The sequence below is a fragment of the Thermobia domestica genome, chromosome 15, assembly GCF_964235325.1.
Source record: "Thermobia domestica chromosome 15, izTheDome1.hap1.1, whole genome shotgun sequence".
Taxonomy (NCBI): Eukaryota; Metazoa; Arthropoda; class Insecta; order Zygentoma; family Lepismatidae; genus Thermobia; species Thermobia domestica.
In genome coordinates, this window is record NC_137468.1 from 189,549,805 (window position 1) to 189,573,882 (window position 24,078).

The 24,078-nt window shown below is 36.0% G+C and overlaps 1 protein-coding gene across 3 annotated transcripts in view; it reads left to right on the forward strand.

The window, feature by feature from the left end:
• LOC145671405 (cytochrome P450 6j1-like) overlaps window positions 1-23,842 on the forward strand; it is a 62,009-nt gene extending 38,167 nt beyond the window's left edge. For 2 of the 3 annotated variants that reach the window (XM_081740553.1, XM_081740554.1), the window contains 4 exons: window positions 9,358-10,385; window positions 14,543-14,760; window positions 18,357-18,612; window positions 22,611-23,842. In XM_081740553.1, coding sequence (XP_081596679.1) covers window positions 9,401-10,385; window positions 14,543-14,760; window positions 18,357-18,612; window positions 22,611-22,786 — 1,635 coding nt within the window. In that variant the 5' untranslated portion in view covers window positions 9,358-9,400 and the 3' untranslated portion in view covers window positions 22,787-23,842. The remainder of the gene's footprint in view (window positions 1-9,357; window positions 10,386-14,542; window positions 14,761-18,356; window positions 18,613-22,610) is intronic. The other variant, XM_081740551.1, reaches the window with a different exon arrangement.
• Window positions 23,843-24,078: the final 236 nt, after the last annotated feature.

A 24,078-nucleotide genomic window follows, 5' to 3' on the forward strand; every position in this document is an offset into this window, starting at 1 on the left:
AAATATTGTTAGATCCTCATGTATAAATCTAATTTTGGTTAATTTAATCTCTAGAAAAGTTATAAAAATGAAAAGAAAAAAATGTATATACCGTATTTACTCGCGTAATTTTCGCACTTTTTTAGACGAAAAAAGTTTTCAAAAAAGGGTCGTAAATTACGTGGGGGGGGGGGGGGGGGGAAATTAGCCACATCAGTGAACATCATCTATTTTTTTCCCCAGTCAAAATAACACGAAAATACCGGTACACATTTTCTTTGTAGCAAGAATTGACAACAAACAACTAATTCTAAATTTGTAGAAAAATAACATTAAAAAATTGATTAAGAAGTCGTGTGGTTTCTTACCTTACAACAATGGCTTTGCTGCGCTGCAAATTGTTCATTAGCTACCGTAATTGATTCCTGAAAAAATGCTGTTTCACAAAAAGTTTCCGCGTGCGCAAATTACGCGAGGAAAATAAAATATACAGAAAATGCCCTTCAAAATTGGGATGCGAAAATTATGCGAGGGCGAAAATTACGCGCGTATTTACGGTATCAAGCCTTCCTTCCAAAGATCTACGCCCCAACATTTGTTGGGATTGTCCAACCCTTCTTATGGGTAATTCTAATGTTATGCCTAGATTCCAACTTGATTATACATCACATACACAAACTGCACGTCATATAAATTTGGAAACGTATTTGGCGGGCTTCTAAGTACACAAATGATTACCTTGGGTGCTTGAACTCAATTGAACAAACTTAAAAGTGGCGTTAATAGCCGATAGTACAGTTATCCGATAATGTGCTTGGTGCCGTCTAGATGTATTCTGTTAATAACTATGATGGATTTGATTGTTACAAATTAGTCATCTGGCATCTATTAGCTTACAAATCGATTTATGTCAATCTTTACGATTACAAGATAAGATAAATCAGCAATAACAATACCGTGGCAAACCGCACGTAATCGTCCTAATATATGATGTACCACAAAGCATTTTTTTTTTAAATAGCAACTCTATTAATATTGGGAAATTTTTACAAACAATATTTTAACCCTTTAGCGCGCAGCTTTGGATATATGCAAAGTTTACTTTGAAATTATATTGCAGCACGTAGTTTTTAGTTCGGACATAGAAAAGCAGCTTTGTGTATCAGCTAAGATGCCTTTTCACTAATAAAGTTCTGAATTTCCCGCTAGATGTCATAGTAAGCAAGCGCTGCACAGTGGTCCAGGAACCCGACAAACCTGGCCAAAAATGATTTTTGCAAATACAAAGATGGAATGTATGCTATATAGTTTTGAGAAGCCAAATATCTGGGGAGCACAAAATACCTGTCATGGATATCTTGCAGCCTCCCAGTAGACATCCAGAGCCATCCAAACTGTACCAATGCATGCTAATGATTTGTTGTATTTTGCATTGAGAAAACGTTGGCATTGTTTTGGAATTTGTGTACCTGTACACACTGAATACGGGCATGATATTTTTATTTCTAATATGTACGTATATAGACATTCATCTTTTCAATAACAAAGGCGTTTGTTGGATATATGCGTCTACCATGTGATAGATGGCAGATAATTGTACCATTGTGTCCGTTAGAAATTAATTATAAAAGCAAACTGTGATTTGATATACGAAATTTGTTACACCTCGTTACACGCTCATTTCTTGTTTCGAACCTAGAGTAATATTCCCTTGAGATGAGAAGAAAGAAAGAACTTGCCCGTTTTTGCCCCTTTCGTAGAAAAGTAAGGTTATATATGAATGGGTGTACTATAAAGCGAAAAATAGTAAAATCCGCATTGGTCGAATCTTTGAAAACAAGTGTCATTGGAACAAAATGTATCACGACGAACATTGTTACTCTGCAATTTCAGGTCCAAAATGGAGTGCCGATGCAAAAGGAGAGACTTATTCGTGTTGCTACAGTCTATTAGTAGACGACGGGAAGAGCAACGGAGCCAACTTGTAAACTACGTTCTGGAAGAAGTGAAGCCAAAGATGGATAAAGAAAGACAAACTATTCAACACGGCATTACTGTATTTGTTACTTACGCATTTCGACGATGGGACAACATGCGTCGCATGACGGACCATTTCTTTTAGAAATATGCAACATAGCTGGACGAAAATCTTGTTATTCTTGTGGAGGAGGAGGAGGAGCGTGCATCACCACCTAAGGTGAGACTAAGTGTTTCTTTTGCGAATGGCAGTGAACGATCACGTAAAAGGAAGACAGAGAGTCTAAGAAAGTCCCACACTAGCTGTATCCTGGCAGAAGCTACTACTATCAAATTAAGAAAAGAAGGAAAGATGGAACAAGTGAAGCTACTGAAAGAAAGTCTGAGTTTTCCGAGTAGGGCAAAGCAAATAAAAGTAGGCTAGGCATCTAGACAAAATGAGGTTTCGGAATCAGGAACTCGAATATACACGCCTGATGCAGCACTTGTACTATTCCTGAGGGTGATATCACTAAACATGAATATCAGCTTATTCGGTATGGCGCAAAGTTTGGAATGCGTGATATCTACCCAGCCTATAACAAACTGTTAGAGTCAGAAAAGCAATATTATCCACAAATGCCCGAATCAATTGCAGAGGTCCCGCTTCAGGAACTCTTGGATCACACGAATCAACGCTTAGCTATCGTCCAGGAAGAGGTCCTCATTCTATAATGGAACACCGGAAAATACAAGTTCAATGCCAATTAAAGGAATCACCCGGCCTCTTCGTAGATCATCCACTGCCCAGAGGTTCGGGGACAACAAATGACGGAAACACAACAAGAAGATTCTTTGACCATCCTGATCAGGTTGCAAACATAACCAGCCTGTGTATGTATCTCATCAAGAGATGTAGATATGCATCTTACAAGTCATGTCAAGCGGTTACACATCAACACACAGAAATTTCAAACATACGCATTAGAGACAGCGCAGCTCTACACACGACAATACCCCTGGTACTTTATGCCTGCCTCTGTGCACAAGGAGCTTGTTCAAGGTGCGACCATCATCTGCGCTCATCTACCTATTGGACAGATGTTAGAAGAAGCGCAGGAAGCTCGCAACAAGAATCTGAAGCAATTTCGAGAGCATCACGCAAGGAAGAGCTCAAGGAAGCAACCATGCGAGATGTGGTGCAACGCCTTCTCGTTAGCTCTGATCCTATCATTTCAACATGAAATTATACCCAGACAAAAACGAAAGCCACTATCATGTGAAGTACTCTCCATTGAAGTACGCCTGCTGGACGCTCTACAGCCATTCATGATCCATGTCACAGATGTCAGTGAAGAGGATTCAGACTGAGGTTATACTGTATTTTTCTTACATACATATTATACGTCACTTCTATCCATACAGTCATAATATTCTTTCAGACATTTCCTATCATCTTCTTTTCGGTATTTCTAACGATTTCAAACCACAAATGTAGTCTATGTGGCTTGTCTGATTTTTGGAAAGGTTTCCGTGGTTTCTGGACGACTGTGCGCTGTAATCTTTGTCTTACTTACTGCACGCGGAGTTGTCATCTTGTCATCTTTGGGCTTTCTTTGTTCGTTTAGGTGGACAGGTTTTGAACTGTTGATTTTTTCTGTTAGACAGAAGTTCTGAATTTCCCGCTAGATGTCATAGTAAGCCAGCGCTGGACTCTGTTATACTTGCTGCACGCGGACTTGTCATCTTGTCATCTTTGAGCTTTCTTTGCTCCTTTAGGTGGACAGGTTTTGAACTGTTGTCTTTCTTTTGTGTTAGAAAGAAGTGTAATGAGTGCAAAAGTGCAAGTACGCTGAGAAGTCGCTTGTTTCCTACACCGAAACCACTCTAAATTTAAAAAAGTCATTCTGATTGGAAAAATGGCGCATCAAAGGATTAAAACGGAAAGACTCTTGGGCTGCGGTGGCTCAGTGGTAGAGCGTTCACATCTGGTACCTGCGATCCCTAGTTCGATCTCAGCTCTCACCAAGTGGGCTTTGTGGCGAACAAACACCGTGTGCGTGGACTTTTCTCTCCCAATTTTCTCATTAAGCTATTTCGTTCATTATCATGACCATCTCATTTAGCCTTGCTGCATAATCGTCGAACGTTAAAAGAAAAGCATTTCTTATGTTTTTACATTTAGGAAACTAAGGGAAGGCTAAATGGTAAAGTTAATTAAAATGAAATGAAATGAAATGTTTTAGTTTTACGTCCCAGGAGTATCCTTTTTAGGCTAGGGAAGGTGGATGATTAAGGCTGGTGAATGATGATGGGAGAATTGGTGGAGGAAACGGGAGTACCTTGAGGAAACCCACGAAGACGATGTTGTCCACCACAAAATTACTTATCCGGTGATCGAACTAGGGACCGCACGTACCAGAGGTAATCGCACAACCACTGATCCCCTGTGTCCCCGTAATGTCAATTAAATTTATCCAAAATCTGTAAATTGTCAATCGAAATGAGTTTACCCATTTTTCAGTTTCTGGTTGAAAGTTGCTGTAATAACATTAAACACTTCGGGCCTATCGATATAAACACATAGTGCGTAACGATCAGTGTTTGTAGGTTTCCTTAAGAAAAGTTCCCCCGATTGACACAAAATTTTCCTTTTGTTATCAAATTTTCTCTAGTTATTGAGTGTCCAATTCTTATAATAAAAGTTATCTGATAAGATTAATTTAGCTGCATTAAAGGAAGTGTCAACCATGTTTGTTTTGATTTTTTTGCTTCTATTTCTTTTACTTTTTGTTCACTTTTTTTTAAAAAAATACATAAATATTCTTAGCCAAGAATGAGCACAGATTACGCTACTTTGAACATACAAACACAACACTATTGCTATTGTCAGTGGCGTATTTAGGGGGGGGGGCTTCCGGGCTTAAGCCCCCACACCGAAATCTTAATTACTATATTAAAGTATATGAAATATCTTGCAGAATTTTCACATTTTCAGGCAAAGCTCCCCCCAAAAGTTAGCAAAGCCACCCCCGAAACAAAATCGTAAATACGCCACTGGCTATTGTATTTGTTCATTTTTGAAGAACAAAGAAAAGTTCAAACATTTATATTGGTCAACTAATCTGCGTGAGAATTTCCCTGGATTTCACGGTTTATCAAAAATGTCCCATTTTCCCTTTTTGCTAAATTTACCTGAAATTTCCATAGATTAGGGAAATTTCCCTCAAACTACGAACACTGCTAACGATGTATATTTACATCGCTGACTATACAATTCTAAATAAAGTTTCCGTGATGCCAATATAATTGTTCTGATTTGAGCTACTTATCTTGAAGCTTTCTTAACCTTTTAATAAATAAAACACATTTCAAATTCACAGGGGGCATTTATAGCTTAAATTGTTTTCTGAGATGTTAATGTGTAGATGACTCTATCGGGTAGGTTTCCCCCTTTTCGGATTTTGCTGCTTTTACAGCTCACTCTAATCTGTTTAATGCACGCCTCTTGTGACAAAAAAAAAAAAAAAAATCCTTTACGTTTATAGAGAATCACTTGTATAATTAAAGTGATACTTAACTAAGATTTTTTTTTTCGAAATAAAACTTTTTTGAAAAGAAGAGTAATTTTTAAAATTCTTTGTTATCTTGTTTCTGTTTTAAGAAATTATTTCAAATGGTTCGCCAGCTTTCTCCTGATTATGTGACAATTAACGTCAAACTCACTTTTTTATATTTAAAAGAAAAGCAAAAGAAAAAAATATCTCTTTCCTCTTTAAAAGCGGAATTTCCGAAAACAGTGTGCCATATGTCCACTTGTTTTGAATAACAAGTTTACATACCAACTTTCATGTTCGTATCATGTATCTAATCTTAAAGGATTTCGAGATATGACCATCTTATTTTAACAATTGAAACTCCTACTCTCTTTTTCTTTCTTTCTAAGGGAAACATCGAAAACCGCTGAAATACATGTTTAAATATTTTAAACTAAAGGTGTAAATACCAATTTTTATGTCTCTAACCTTAAGGGATTTCGAGTTAATGTCCATCTTACTGGCAACTCCCACCCTTTCTCCTTCATTTGTAGGGGAAATATCACAAAAGAGCTGAAACACGTCTTTAAATATTTAAAATGAAAAATCTACATACCAAAGTTCGTGTCTCTACACCGCTGAGATTCGAAAATATGAACATTTTACCATCAGTGGCGAAGCGTACTATGAGGCTCTGAGGCCGGGCCTACCCTGTTTTCTACGATTTTCTTTATCTTTGATTTCTTATAAAATAAAGTTAATACTTCAAGATTTCGGTTTTTTCAGTAAAAAAATAGTAGATTGGAAATACTTGGAGACCCTTCCGTCTCAGCCTCACCAGCTCGCTAGACAACTTTACGGGCTATGCTGCTCAGGGAGCGAAGCTATTATTGCCGGTGATTGCACGCATTCCTGGGAAGGTGGGAAGGCTCGTCTCTGGGAGTTAATTTTAGCGTTGAAGGCTTCTTTCAATGCTAGTATGTTATTAAATGATTTCTTTAACATAGAATAGGAAGTTCCTGTGTAGAATTATGCATTTTATTAGTGACAACTTGGTTAATTTAGGTATATACTGTCAGGAGTTATTCAGATTAGCTGTTTTTTTTTTCCTACGTGGGGCCTTTTCCATAATAGCTTGTAAAATATTAGTCTGATACATTAAACATATGTATAAATTTACCAAACGCCACCGTACAGGATAAAATAATAATATTTGTGTAATTTCAGTTGAGTTTTCCATTTCATTGAATCAGTGGGGTATTTACGATTTTGTTTCGAGGGGTTTTGCTAACTTTATTCCTGGAAATGTGAAAATTCTGCAATATATATATAACAATAAAAAATTGCGATAAAATTTCGGTGAGTGCTTAAGCCCTGAAGCCACTCTCTTAAATATGCCATTGCATAGAATACAATATTAAATATCTTGCGTTTATACAAATGAAATTCCTTTTGAGCATTAACATTTCTAGTGAAGTCATTATCACGTGATGCATTAATTAAATGGTATATTGTGCTTTGGAAGATGCAAGTAACAAACGCTTATTCAAGAAATTTGACAACTAACAGTAAAAATATACTTACTTTTTCTCTCCCTTCATTTTTAAATATGCATGAAATAAAAGCAGCAAGTGAGGAGGAAATTCTCCTCATCGCCCCTGCAAATCCCAGACAGAAGAAAGTATGAACTGCACTTCCAAATATTTGTGGTGGAACTAAGTAGAAATATTAGTTTATCGGGCCTACCCTACTTGTGGGACTACGCTTCGCCGCTGTTTACCATAATAATTAACATCTCTATTTTCTTCTTCTTCCCCGTCGAATTTCCAAAAATCCTTCCTTAGTGGTCACAAATACTATGCCATGTCCCAATTTCAAGTTGGCTTAAGCAGCTTGCTCGGGCGTTGATTAGTCAGTCAGTGAGTTACTCATATAACACACTCACTCAGGACTTTTTATAGAGGTTAATAGTCAAGAACCATCTCGTAAAACAGATGTCATTCTTCACTTATCTTAGGAAAATCCAGAAAGAATACCGGAATACTTATTTTATTGTCGAATTAGAAAAGGAAAAGGAAATGTAAAAGAGCAAAAGCAACTCAGAAGAACCCCATCTTACATTGTCTGCAGCATCAGATACGCCCCTGAAATAAGAAGGTGATAATAAAAATGTTTATGATCTCGTATCCAAAGGAAATAAACCTTGAACTCTGAAGGATATAATTGTATGTCTATATGTGGTGAGGCTTATTTATTTCGTTAATTAAAGTTTCATTATCACATATAACACACAATTAAATCTAAAACCAGTTAATAGACTGGTCTTGTCATATAACGCACTTTTCAATTTAATGTTATAGGAAGCATTGATGTTTCATTTAGGATTTACTCTAACAATATACTTTATTAAATACAGTAATATTGCAAATTATGCAGTTCTGCATGGAAGAGAGGGAGGGGGGAGATAGTAGACTTAGGGCTGCCAGAACTTACGTTTTACCTCTTATGTTTTACGTTTTTCTGACACGTTTTACGTTATACGTTTTATTTTCCGCGTAAAACTACATTTTTCTTTCATTTTACACTTTCAAACTCTGCTTTGCGTAAGTGTCGGAAGTTCTTATAGAATGGCTTTGTCCGCCCGTTTGTCGAGAGGTATCAGGTCAAATTTACCATTACTTCCGGTTTCAGTACTGATTTCCGTAGAGCGAAAACGGTAAATGCTATCAAGATGCGGTTTTTTGCAATATATTCAGCATTCGAAAGAATATATTTCATCTGCTTCGTTAACCCTTTATTCAAACCGGAAATCGTAAAATTAGCCATTTTCGGATTCAACATTTATTGCCATTAAAGAAATGGTAACAGACAGCGAGAAGCGATTATTTACAATCGATTCAGCGTCTCAAGACAACATACCCTTTCTGTTCGCAACACTGGTTCATGATTTTTACGTGACTGGCAATATGCGGTATCACTTCCAATTATAACTAATATATCGACACCTCATCCGATACACTTACATTCGATTTACTTGCTTTTTCGATTCATTGTCCATCAGTTGATTTTTCTATTTTCTTAAAAAAAAAAAAGAAAGAAATATTACAAGGATCGTACGTAATCGATCGAACTGATTCAATTTTGTTCGAAATACGCATGGTTGTAAAAGAGGTTAGTACTCATGGTGAGATAATATGGTGTACAGATCTTTGGTTTTGGAGTTATAGACCGTCAAATTTCGATTTGAACCCAGTGAAATCAAGAAATTTCACTAAAACGTGACCGATTAAACTGATTTTATCTTGTCCAAACTCGGTATATGATGGTCTACCTTTACCACCCTGCTGAACATACGATTCCCGATGAGAGCTCATGAGGTCCACGTCTTATGTAGCCTAGCTGCTGAAAGAGACGCTAAACGTAAATAATATCAAATGAACATACGAGATTACTTTGAAACATTATAGTGTGCAGAACTGTGGATCCCGACCTATTCGCCATTTAAATAGGGTTTATATTTAGTGAAATTATGGAAGTTTACTAAAATGCGATTTGTGATACATGCAATTTTTGATCAACCTAAAATCAAAATTGGGGATGGTTATTAACTTGAGATCCAAGGGCTTTCACATCCCAATATATCATATGTACAGTATATTAAACTTGTTAAAGTATATCAAAATTTTAAATTTGGTCAAGTGCAGACCTTTGGTTTCCGAGTTGTTGCCCGTCAAATTTCGGACTTGGAATAATAAACTGTCAAGAGAAGTAAATGCAGTGTGTATTTATAATCAAAATTTGCTAAAAATCAATGAATGACGATTTTGTCGGGTTTAGACAAACTTACTAGTACATATACTTAAAAATATTCTTTCTTTCTTTTCAGGTGTGTTTTAACTTGAAACCATCTTGGAGAAATGTGACCGAAGATGGATCCGTCAGTTGGAGATATGTTGAGCAGATTCATAATGTCTTTTTGGACAGTGTTTTCAATAGTATTGGTGACGTTTTATGTACTTTTTTACAAATACCTTACAAGACATTTTGGCCATTGGAAAAAGAAAGGTGTATTTTATTTGGAACCAAAGGTGCTCTTCGGGAACATGAAGGAGAGAATACTCCTCCAGGTCTCATTTCATGAATTACATTTAAAATTATACCGCCAACTAGAAGGTCAAAAATTTGCGGGACTTTTTGAAGGTAGAAAACCTGTGTTGTTTGTAAGAGATCCAGAACTCATTAAGTGTATTCTCGTGAAAGACTTTAATCATTTCATAGATAGAATAAGTTTAAGGTTAAAGCCTGATCCATACTTAGACAAAATGTTAACTAACATTCGTGGAGAAGACTGGAAAAACGTTAGACACGTCACTACACCAACATTTAGTGCTGCCAAAATGAAAGTTATGTCTTCGTTAGTGAAAAGTTGTGCGGAACAATTAGTTGGTTTTCTAAATGATTTTGGTAGTGGTAGAGAGTTGGAAATGAAGGATTTTTATGGCAGATATACTCTTGACGTTATAGCAAGTTGTGCTTTTGGTGTTCAGTGCAATTCCTTAGCAAATCCAGACGCTGAATTTGTGAAAATTGCTTCGCGGTTTTCTGACAGTGGAAAATTAAACAAAATCTTCATGCTCTTGTTCTCACTTTTGAAGTCGCAGCAGCTTGTATCGTTCTTGCCAATACGGCTGGTTAATCAAGAATCGTATGACTTTTTAATTGATGTTTTGAAGAAGGCGAAGAAATTTCGTGACGAAAACCACGTGGAAAGGAAGGACTTCTTGCAGTTGCTTGTGGATGCACAGAAAGGTCTCCTGGAGACCAAAGACATGTTTTCCATGACAGAGGTGCCGAAAGACATTTTTGAAAACGAGAATGAATTAAATGAACCTGTGAAGGGAAAGTCTGAAGAAGGTGAGTTATATTTTTGGACTTCTTGTGTTCCACTGCTCTGCTTATTTAGATATTTTTATGATACTTTTAACATTTCTAAAAACTGAAAAATCTAGGCAAATAAATGTTGCAATTTATATTTGTTAGTGTGTACAAGAGTGTAAGTGGTTACATTTTGACTAATTTGACATAAACAAACATTCATGCAGAGGTGGAATGCGTCAAGATTTGTGAGTGGATCAGTAGGTCATGGGTCAACAGGACTTGACCCACTGCGACCCACCGTAATACACTCTAATCCACTACGACGCACCGACCCACTCTGCTGAGTGCATTGTAGACAGCATCATCTGAACACTTGTGAATTTGTCTACGTTGTGTTTTCAAGACCTCCATTATTCTTTCTTTTTCATTTGTTTCTCTTTACTTAGCTGAGATGAGTATTTCTAAGCAAAAAAAAGAGCTTCGGGACTGATATTTATAATTGTAATAATAGCAATAGGACTTACTACTTGGCTTTCAAGACACAGTCGAATTTTACACTTTGTCCTTTGAGTTGGCGTACTTTACTTTGATTTCATACTTTCAAATTTCATCCTATTTTCCACTGAAAAGTGTCTGTAATTCAACAAGGAAATAATTATATATGATAAGTAAATTGAGATTCAGCGTAATATGGCCCGTGACAAATCTTTTACCATTTTATGTCGTATTGTAACAGAGCGGTGCTTGAGTGATTGACCGTAGAAATTCAAACTCCGATTAGTGATAATTTCACAACCTTGTTTTATTACAAGTGTAGATTCTTTAGTCAGTATAGAGGGAGGCGTGGATCATGGATCAGGTTGATAAGGATGAGTTTTGGTAGGTGAGGGATCAGAGTAGGTCATGATGGGTGGTAGGTCAGACTGATCCACGGTGGGTGGTGGGTCAGTGGGTCATTGGTAAAATTTTCATCGATCAATGCCATCTCTGCGTATAACGTAACAGAATATTTTAAAAGAGGAATCAGAGGGACAAAAAATAACCGATATGCATGCTTCTTATATTCTCCGTTAAAATTCGAGTTTCTTGAGTGTAATACGTATCAGTTAACCAGATTCGAATAACGCCATGATACAGTGGCGCTGTCGTTGCCGTTTCATTTGACGTTACAAACATAGGAAAAAGTCGGCTGCTTATCAAGTTTGGAAACTTTAGACACAAAAATAAAACAAAAAGTAAGTAAGTATATTGAGTTAAGTTAATAAACTCTTATTCCGCATTGAAATTTAAACTGGTATAAGAACACTTTTGTTTTTGCCTCTCATACGTTATCTTGAAATGTTCTTTACGTGCATCAGGATTCTTCACAGCTACCACTCTGCACAATGTTCTTTTTCCTCTAGGTTCAGAACCTTATACCGTTATTTGTAGTTTTTGTCAGAGTTTTTGTCTGTATATTCCATGAAACAGTAGAAAATATTGAGTTAAAGGAGGAAGCTGAAGAGCGATAAACGTGAAAGAAACATTTCTAGACCCTAATCTAAGCAGGGGAGGTTCTTCTGTTAGTCCTTGGAATAATAATAATAATACGCCATGAAATAATTTGTGCTTCTTTAGTGTTGGTACCCTATGGTAGTCGATGACTTATGGGCTACAATATTACAGTCATACAATATTAAACTGGCAATTGAGGAACGAACTTTCTTCTTGCATCTAATAATGCAAAACATGCATATATTTTAATTGGGAATTTGTAGCAGCAAAACTAGAAGGAAAAAAGTCAATTTTCATTCAAAAAAATACCTAAAGTTGCATTTTTGGGAGGACTAGTTTTCAAAATTTTCCGGGGAAGGAGCCCCGAACTCCCTACTAAGCCTAAGTGGTTTTCCATACCGCGAGATCCTATGGTCATGAACTGTGAGCACACTCCATTGATTTTCAAAAATCAAGAGCCCTTTACTAATATAATGCACTAGAAAGGACTTTTTGATGGGACAAAATGACAAAGCACTGAGTTTCTTCCTCAGTAACATTAAATCGCGCCCAGTGCTAATTTTGCTTTTTAAAATCCTTTTCAGAGTACCGGTACTTATAAAAACCATTATTTTAGAAGTTTTTTGGTTATTTACTTTTAATTCTATATATATATATATATATATATATATATATATATATATATATATATATATATATATATATATATATATATATATATATATATATATATCCATCCAGATCAGGATAGGAACAAGATCCTGAGACGAATATTCGGACCCAAGAGGAACGGGAATGGGGAATGGTGGAAACTTCATAACGAGGAACTACATAATTTATATGGTTTACCCAACATTGTTAGGGTCGTCAAGTCTAGGAGGCTTAGGTGGGCGGGTCATGTAGCTAGAATGGAAGAAAGTGGAAACGATTTCAAAGTCTTGACTGGAAGACCAATCGGAAAACGACCATTAGGAAGACCTAGGCGCAGATGGGAGGACAATGTTAAGATGGATCTCGCAGAGATAGGAATACAAAGTAGGAACTGGATCCAATTAGCTAAGGATAGAAGTCAGTGGAGAGCTTTTGTGAACGCGGCATTGAACCTCCGGGTTCCATAGGCCATAGTCATATATATATATATATATATATATATATATATATATATATATATATATATATATATATATATATATATATATATATATCCTGCAATCATTTCTTTACCTCTAGGGATGCGCACGAGTCGAGTCGAGACAGAATTTTCCTGAGAAAATTCGAGTCGAGACACAGCTCTTCCAATAGAAAAATATACGTTTTTCGAGTCGAGACATTACTTTTACAGCACATTTTCGAGACGAGACAGCCTCAAATCTTGTCTCGTGCGCATCCCTAATCAGAGAATACGTGCAGAAAGCAATATTTTCTAACTTTTCCGTTAAAGCATCCTATGAAGGTCGCAAATCAGCATTAAATGACTCTGACATCTATTAAGGTAATACTTAATTAGCTGAGATTGCGTACCCATAAAAATAAACTAAACGCATTTGTAGTAAAACGATAAGCAAGAACAAAAATTACGTGACGATACATAGGTGGGATTTACGTACCTGTACAAAATTTCAGAGTTCTAGTTAGCAGGTTTACTTCCAGGAAAAAATCGTCCACAGGAAGATAAAATCAAATTGTGACGTGCTGCACTGAGACACTAATTGATAAAGGATGTGCTCTGAGTAGAATGGCATGTAATCGTAATGTAATTCAACTTTGGCCCCGAAATTATGCCGAAATAATCCTAGTTATTATTAGACTCTATTATTATTATTATTATTATTATTATTATTATTATTATTATTATTATTATTATTATTATGGAATTGCATGGAAATTAAGTTCCAAGTTTTGACTTAAACAAATAATTAAACAAAACGTAATTTCTATTTAGTGTATGGCGGTAACCGCTTGTATTATGAAAAGAGTATTGTCCCACTGATTATTTGGCATATTCTTGTAAAATGTCCAGAATGCATACACCTTTCAGAATGTGTAGTTCTATCTAAAAATCTTAGAATTTAGTGGATGATACGATACTTATTGACCATATTTTCACTTTTATTCATGTGATTGGAATAGTTAACGCATTCGCAAGTTTTCTTTTAAGATTGTTACTAGTATATGCTACTATTATTGCTATTTTTATTTACTTTTCACGTATATCTTTTATATTTTGTTATTTGTTCTTTTGACCTTTGTATATTCCGTTTGTATTTTGTTTAATTTTTATTTTGTTTTATGTATTATTATAATTATTTCACTATTTATACTTGAACTACGTACATTGTTGTTAAAGTTACTTTTTGAACTTCTAATGTATACGATGTGTCAGTTATTGGCCTTATCGTCACAGGGAAATAGCCTCGCTGCTGAGGTCAATATTAAGTATCCAGTAATCAATCTATCTGAAACGTAACCCAATAAAATGGATTAATTATCTTCTGTTACATGTATCGAATGTGTATATCTTTGCACCAATTGTTAACATCAATAAAAATACTTAGTTTCGCTCCATCTTGGCCTATTTCTACCGTAAATCTGTTTGAAGTATTACGGAGCGTTAGTGCGCTATCAGTGGAGCACAATATGATGCATTATAATTAATACAATTTCCAAATCATTTTGCTATTTTTTTTTATCTGTTTCAGTATTATCTGATGATGTAATACTGGCTCAATCATTGCTGTTTCTAGTCGCTGGGTTCGAGACTTCGAGCACTCTTCTCACTTTCGCCAGCTATGAGCTAGCCGTGAACCCAGACATTCAGGAAACAGTGAGGCAAGAAATAAATGAAGTCCTTAAAAGGCATAATGAAGAATGTACTTACGAAGCAACACTAGAGCTCTGTTATCTGGAAAGAGTTCTCCTAGGCAAGTATTTTAAAATTTTCTCTTATTAATTTAAATTCAGTCTTTAACTGATGGGGGTTCATTTGATTGTGTTCTAATTTGAAACCCCCACACTAAAAAAAATAAAAAATAAAATAAAATAGAATAAAATAAAATAGAATAAAATAAAATAAAATAAAATAAAAAAGGAACAAATAAAAGAAATTAGTTTCTTGTCCCACATTTATACCATGCAGATGAATAATGAATATACCATGCATGAAAAATGAATGATTGTAAAATAATTAGTGCAATGATAACAAGTACGAAAACGAAAAAAATCCAGAGAAAACGCACGAATGAGATGTTCACGACCAACTGCTATGGCCTGGAATTGCACGTAAAACTTCTCTAATCAAAAGTCAGCTCCTTCTCACTTTTCTGTTCTATAGTCTAATACAGACAGTGCTCCTTTGGAAGCGAACTCGGAACTACTGTACAGGGTGGTCCATACTTACGTATATGATGTTTGACTGACTGTATTATTTGTAATTCTGTACAAAAAGCTTTGATATGGCAACACTATGTAGGGTGAGAGTGAGGATAACAGTCATTGTATGCCAACGGTTAGTGTATCCTGAACAAAACATTCCCAAACTGCTGGTTCGACAAAGGCAGGTCTGGAGTGGCCAGCTCAATCTCCTGATTTAAATCCTGATTTTCTTATAGGATGGTTTAAAGGACGAAATGTATAAACATTATGAACTACAAGATGCTGCCACAGAAGAGTTTCACAGGATATCATTACGGATATGTCTGTCGAATATAGTAAGTTAGGAAGTTAAGGGAGGTCCGAACCTGATGGACATTCCATGAGTGCGCCTCTGAATGAAAGTGAATGATTATAAAAGAATTGATAGAAGGAAATGTTGGAGGAAACCAGAGAACCCGAAACCCATGCACATGATGTACAGCAGAAAGTCACACGGCCTGGGGATCGAACCAAGAACTCTCATCAGACGTAAGCGCTTTATCACTAAGCCACTGTACTTCCTAGGTCATAACTCGAGAACCAATATTTATACGAGTTTCTTTTTTTTTTTTTAATGTGATAATGAAAAAATCAAGTGGGAGATTTCAAGGAAAGTACATGTTTCATGACACTTACATTCATAAATGGTGGTTTTGTTAATCTGCCACATATTGGTCTGTCCGTCTGTGCAGATGCGTACGGTAGAAACCACAGCGTTCAGGATTCCCAGAGGGTAAACCTACTCTCAAAACTAAAGGTAGTTTATGAAATGGTGAAAATATAAAGTCGTAATTTTCATTCGTTATTATAATCACCATCTCTCTGAGCCTTATTATAATCACTTGACGTTATACTTTAAAAAATGTACAATACCGTTTTCCTTTTGTAAAATTGACGAATATTGTAAAAAAATTGGAATACTATAGATTTCACTGTAAATAACATAGATATAGTGAAGGAAATTTAGAATAAACTGTCGTTTTGATAATTTGGTTTCCTATTATTATAGGTTGGTGCAGATGAAAACTGACAATTTTCAAAAGCCTCCCCGAAAAAAGAATGGAAATTACAATGCCTGGTTAATCAAAATAGTAGCCTTCTGTAGCCAGGGCCGGCCCTAGTCAATTTGCCGCGCCGTACATTGGCATCATTTTCCGTCCTCCTTTCTCCAAAAAGAACAAATCTTAAAAGCCACGATTTTAAGTATCTTACCTCATCATGAACAATGAAGGGGAGGGACAGAGCACTCGCACTCAGAAAGGCCTAAACACTACAAATACAATATCGTTGTGTCTGTTTTTTCTTTAAATAATAATCTATTTCGTTAATAAAAGATAAAGAAAACATACCTGTAGAGGAAAGATGGTAATCCTTTTTATATAATTCAATATCGAGCTTCGATCTCAATCTATCAGTTTGCAATTCCGGTGCAACTAGCCCTTTTATCTTTATTTTTCGATTTCCTTTCTACATCTGTCAAAAAATTAAATACACTTGTTTCCAGATCCAATGATAAGGAACTTGATTGTTACAAAGACAAGCCTAGTTTTCACATCAAAACTGTAATAACTAACGAAATGGAACAGATATTCACTACTCGTTGAGAATTGAGTTCTTGTATTTGACAACAATCAAGCAATTCATGCTGGGATTTGTTTGACCATTTGCTTTAGCATTGTCCATTTGACCTTAAACTAATGCGACCTAAACATGGTTTATGAATGTATTATTCAAATAGAAGGTCAGCTTAGTAAATTTAACTATGATCATCTTGAAGTCCGTTTCCAACAAGAAATATTTATTTTAAATAATATAGTTATGACAGATTTTGCCGCCCCGTATAAATGTACGTGTTGCACATATGGTAGAGCCGGCCCTGCTTGTGGGTCAAGTTATGGTGGATTTCATGGAGTTAAGCACTGAAACAATCAGCAAATTATGGTTTAACCTCACTTGGAAAAGACATGGTGGACCACCCTCACCATACGTCACCATACCAGTAATCGTGTAGGAGTTTGGAAACCGTCCTTGAGTTTGATCAAGATCCAGCCATTGTTCTTTGACAATTGTTGTAGCAAATCCATTTTTCAAAAGTGACAAATTCGATGCAGGAAATTTTCCCGGTTATTTCTTCACTACACACCTTCAGACGGCGATCTTTGTTGACCGCTGTCAATTGATGTGGGAACCATGAGTCGTAACTTTCCCACCTTATTGATCGCACGGAACCATCAGACAACATTCCCTAACTCGTCTGTAATTACATGAACACTTTTCCGAAGGGTTGCTTCCACTAGAGGTTTCCTAAGGACCTCATCCAATGATGATGTTAGTCGGTGCCCAAGGGGTTCATTTTGCAATGCTTTCGTAAAGAAAAAATCACTCGCAATTACACGTTTCCCCTGGTGCACTTTTATATGATCGTATCCAAGAAGACACTGCCTCTTGAGTAGGTGAGTTCTCAGCCTGTTTGCTGCATGTGAATATGATTTGTGACGTTAGTCCATCCCTGTGTGGTGCTGCTCAGGTGAATTTCAAAACCAGACGTCAAATTGGACATCTTCATTCGCATCAACGTAATAACATGATTATTATGTACTAATGTGTTGTATTCACTATTAAATTGTCATTGGGTGTTGGATAAACCAGTGGTGCCCACCCCCCTTATGTCCATGACGCACCCCCCCCAATTGTCTATCCATAGGTGTTCTTCCATAAAAAAAATCTTTTCGATTAATTTTTACACCCCCTGAAACATATTTATATAGATTTTACCCCCCAAATATTTCAATGACACAGTTTGCGTCATAGCCCCCCTTTGTGGGCACCCCTGGATAAACATAAGTTGTATCATTCAGAGGGAGGTTCATTATACGAGGTAAAGGTGCAATTATATTCTATCAATGTTTACAGTTGCCACGCAAATCAATATAACAGTAAGTAATAAAAGTGAAAAGATTAAACTAATAATAATAATAATAATAATAATAATAATAATAATAATAATAATAATAATAATAATAATAATAATAATAATAGAGTAAAATATAATTTACAGTTTTCGATTTGATGCAACTACTACACAATCTATGTTTTTATTACTTAGAAACTCTTCGAAAGCATCCGCCTCTTGCACGTCTGGGACGAGAATGCACCAGCGACTACACCATCCCAGGAACAACTACAGTATTAGAAAAGGGTACCTTTGTATGGATACCCATTATGGGGCTTCATCATGATGAAAAATACTATCCAGAGCCTGATAAGTTTGACCCGGACAGGTTCCTGCCATCAAACAAGGCACAACGATCACCGTATGTCTTCCTTCCTTTTGGATCTGGGCCAAGGAATTGCATAGGTATGTTTATTATTACTATCATTATTACAAGAAATACTTTAAACTCTGGAAACATGAACTCAAATAAATTTAAAATTAAAGAGTTTTAGATTGTCATATCTCATTAACGTTATTGGGTGCTGTCCTCTTCCTAGTGTTATAATTAAAAACTTGATGTTATTATACGAGGTGTATTCAAAAAGTATCAAACCTTTTGTTGGAACAAATACATTTATTGCTTTGGAAATACGAAACACTAATCCCCTTCAAAGTAATGTCCTTGGTAATGCACACATTTCTCCCAGCAACCCCGCCATGGTTAGAAACACTTCTGGAACGCAGATTTTTGAATGATGAGGATGTTGCATTCTGCATGATAACTTCTCTTAACTCAAATCGGATCCCTTGTAGTGGCATTTTCAGCTTAGGAAGTAACTAAAAGTCACACGGAGCCATGTCGGGTGAGTAATGGAGCTTGAAAACACATAGAAATGTTGAGTTTGGCGATGAAAGTCTGAATCAAATTTCGCGGAACATTCCTTATGCACAAATTCTCGTTCAAAATGCAATGTACCAATCCGATTGAATGGTTTTCGCTTGCGCATCGTCAAACTTTAGGCAAAATTTGACACAATATCGCTTCTCAAGTGCTTCTGTCATTTTATATATATATATATATAAAACTATTTTGAATATACCTCGTATTTTAGTATCAGTTTCACTTTAATAGGTGGAGTGTTTCTAAGATTACAATTAGGAATTGAATTTCTAATCTCTCGGCATCTATGGCCATGTTAGCGCGTCAAATGTGAGGGATGACGTTCCAAGTTGATCACTCTAACTGGAGGATTGGGGACTAAGAAAGGAAGCAACCTGCGATCAGTATGTTAGGTGCCATTTAGTTGGTGTGAATGAAGAAAACCAGGAAAAACCTCAATCGGGATGGCATACACCTTTCCGGTCGAGTGTCTCCACCGGGAACCAAACCCGGGACCGCTCACACCAAAGGAGAGAGCGTTAGCTACTATGCAACGCGAGGCCACATTAAGCCTGTTTTTGTTGCACATGAATGACAATTTCTTTTAGCGTCATAAAAATTAATTTTGTCGATTTTCTGGAAAACTATCAGAATTTCTCTAGAAGCATTTTGTTCAGATGGATGTACCGCTACTTGATTTTTCAGAGAAGGAAAACGGAGATTTTAGTTATGTTAACTTGTTACAAATATTATTAACGAGAATGATATATGATTTCTGCTATTACTAGACCTTACAAAAATATTTGATACAGTTCATCAGAACTTACTCTTAGCTAAAATGAAATACTGTAATTTTTCCCCCAACACTATTCAATAGTTTAGGCCATATCTCTCAGCCAGACAGGAAAGAGTAACATTAAGAGTTTCGAAATGTGCAATACCAAACCCAATTGGTCTTCGAAGAGGAGTGCCACATTGGTAAATGCTAGGACCGTTGCTATTTTGTTTATACACAGCAGTCGTACCGAAGTTGCACGCTAAAATACATCTATGGCGGACGATATACAACTCTGTTTATCCCAAAGCATATATCACACAGTGTTGTCCTCATAAATCAGGATTTAAAAACAGTCAGTTATTGGTGCTTAATTGGTGCTTATCCAATTCCTTGAAAGTAAATGTAAGTAAATGCGTATTCACTGTCATAAAAAAAAAAAAAAAAAAAAAAAAAATCTGAGAAAATTGCAAACTGAACGGATTAATATATAAACTCGAAACATGCTTTTAAACTACTCACTAACAGTAAAAAATCATGGATTATTACTAGATGCGGAACTAAACTGGAAGGAACATATATCTACTGTAACTCATAAACTGTTATCAATCCTTCGACTATTGTATAAATATAATGAACTCTTAAATACAAATATAGGGGAGGGGAGCGCATAAGGGACACCTTAAGCTTGAAATTGAAATAGCAATGTTGGTATGAATGGAAAGTCGATGATTTTGCGGTACAATGTTCTTTATTCTTTCTTCTACAAATGTAAATAGGTGTAAGGCGTGAAAGTTTTCCAAACAAGTTGTATTGACAACTTGCATATAAACTGACCTATTGTGAATGACCGTTTTACCCTACCCCCTGGGTAAAATGGCCCCATCCTTGAAGCATATACATATTAACCAAAATTCTGTTCTGTTTCGGTAAGAAAATGCTAGTTACCTCATTCGTTAAAAATATTAATGATACAATTACTTGTACAACTATAAAACAATGAGCGGAAAACTATAAAAACGAAAATATATAAATGTTTACTATAATTACTACGAAATATCCACAAGACGCATTCATACCACGCACTAATATCAGACTGCAGACTCGTGCTATTCACAGTGTTATGTGGTACCCTGTTCAATTTGTCACGGAGTATTTTGGTCCCCTGTAAAATTTTAGGGGACCATTTTGCCCCAATTCCGATATAACTTTCAAAAACCCTTTATCTGTTATTTGCCATCTTCCACAAGGAAATATGTATGATTGTTTGATGGCCAAATCTTTCTTACTATCTTTGTGCGTGACATGTTTTATTCAAGTAATTACTTTTTTCAGCAACAGATAGAATATTCACTACATATATTATATCGACGTACCATGAAAATGGCTTTCTCCGCTTATTTCACACACTATTGAAGGTAGTGACGTCTCCTTTTCTCAACATTTCACACCACACTAACTACAGCTTGTGCAGTAGTACCAGAGGAACACTGTTATATACCGGAGTGACCATCTTGCCCCGGGGAGTCATTATGCCCCCACTTCCCCTAAAACTGTGTTTGGTATTGGTACGGACGCTTATTGGACCAGCCATCACAAAATGCTTGGCAATATCAATCCAAAAAGTCCAAGAGATTTATCTATATTAAAGAGAAATCCGAACATAATCTACTCTTACTAAATCAGGACAAAGTCGTTAAAATATTAAGAAAGCGGTTGTTGCATCTACGCTGCCAAATACACCAAGTGATAAACAATGATAATCCCAGCCCCTTTTAACTTAAAACGAAGCTGAATGTAATCTTCCCATACCAAACAAAAAATTCTCGAACAGTTAATAGTTCACGGCACACACTACCAAAAGCAGTGAAAGTATTCTTTATTACAGCTGTGAGAGCTTGGGATTCATTATCTCCTGATATAACTGAGTACAAAGGATCTTCGATCTTCAAGCGTAGGATAAAGGATTCTCTTTTCTGTCTACAAAATCTTACCGTGAGTACACGGAGAAAAATGCATAATCCAGTCGGCATGTAAATGCTGTTTTTACCAGGTTACGCGCGTCACCACATTAAGTAATGTTGTTTCATCCGTAGTACGATCTACACCACCGTCCAGCAAAAATTTTGTATTGTGGGACCACCATTTCAAATCTACAATTAACGCCATACCCATTCCGACGGTGGTAACTTAGGTATATAATGTTGTTACTACCTTCCTACGAGTGTCCCCTCTTGGTTCTTTCTAAATCTGTGACTCACTACCTTACGAGAGTAATAGTTTTTAACACGAAATCAATGAAATTATCCAATCACAGCGAGTCTAGTTCGACGCCGAACTCCAGACTTGACATGGTGTTCCCACCTGCTGTACTTTTATACATGAAATTACATTAGTTAAGGAGCGTACCCGCGCAAATACGATGTATCCACAAGGAAATCCTAGTCCTTTTTTTCTCAGTGTACCTACTCCTTGGACTGCAGCAAGTAAATTACTTACATATGAACTATATAGTATTGAGTACAAGTATTAACTTTTTCATAATATTGCTTTATATTATCTTGGTTTTTGTTATAAATAGTGGAAATGTTATTATTTGATAGGTTTGGTGGTAGAGCAGCTTGCGTCTGAACCTCCCTTCAAGAATAAAGACATTTTGAATTCAATTCAATATTCCAGTGTATTTTTACATGTATGGACACAGCATGTTCACAGTATGAACACAGATATTACTAAATTAATTTGTGAATTAATTTTCCTTTCCAGGCATGAGATTTGCGATGATGACTTCCAAAATGGCGATGGCTCATTTACTACAGAAATACGAGATTGAGTTATGTGCCAGGACTAAAGTGCCCTATGAGTTCGATCGCAGAAGATTTTTCCTCACTGCAGCTGATGGGATTTGGTTATCGTTCCGGAAGATACATGAAGAATCTTGATTAAATATGTAAAAGACTGCGCGGCAAAAGACTGTGGTTTTACCATTGTATTTGTGACTTAAGCTATACAACGAAGATTCAAATATTTGTATACCCTAAGCATCACTGCACGTCTAGTCTGTTAATGGTGGTGTTATCCTATGTTTCCAATATGTCAATTAAAGAATACATTTGTAGTCTTCTTATAAAAAAATGTTTTGACGAATGTGATTCTGTCTTCTGGTATGATTTTGTGTAGTCACGTCATAGATGCCAGAAATCATAGGCGGCGTCACAGTAGGTGCAGTGAGTGCAGCTGCACCCACATTAACTTAGATTTTCAGATTTCCTACAATAATTTTTTCTATTTTGTATATTTCTTGTTTCCTATGTTTGGATATATTTGAGTGACTTATTAAGTCTCTCATAAGTTACTTGCTATCATATCGTGTTTTTCTAGTTTTTTTTTTTTTTTTTTTTTTTTAAGTAAGACTTAGGAATTATTTTTGAGATTTTAAGGCTCAATAGTGCCGAGCGTTCTGGCAACAATGTTAGGATGTCTTGTCCCATCCTAGCCTACACCCACATTACGAAAATCCTGGCGCCGCCTATGCGAGAAATGTTCCTTGTTGCCACGCATTGTGTTCTGTGTATTTCTCCTTTCATACACAAATTTTCTATTGGTGCTCATAATGTCTATTTTAATACTATGTGATATCTTTTCTTTCTCGCTTGAGGTTGAGAGAGTGGTACATCATTGGCATGTGCTGTGGAGGTTGGTCGAAGTTACAACCTGGTTAGGGTCGACAAAAAATTAGATTAGAACTGGAATATATAAAATGCATTTCTTAATTAAAATTAAAGTTTGTGAATTGGTAAAAAAAAAAAAAAATTCTTTTCGATTCTATTGGCAGCTAATCCATGAACTACAATTAACAGCACTGAAATTATATTCGGGAATACACACGTCTCAATTAAATTCGGAAGAACTGTATTTGCCGATCCTTATGTGCCACAGTTTCGACCTCGAACATACATACACACAGACACACTAACACACATACACATAACACACAAAGAAAGAGAAAGTACAAAAGAGTACAGTATGAAAGCACAAAAGTGCAGTACAAATGTACAAAAGTATAAAAGTACGAGTACAGTATAAAAGTACAAGAGGTAAAGAAGTACAAAATGTGCAGTACAATAAAGTACAAGAAAAGTACAGAAATAGTGACATAGAACATTAATATTCTGCACAATTGCACAGGAAATACAGGTAACTTGAAAATGAATCGAAATACATGGAATTTAAT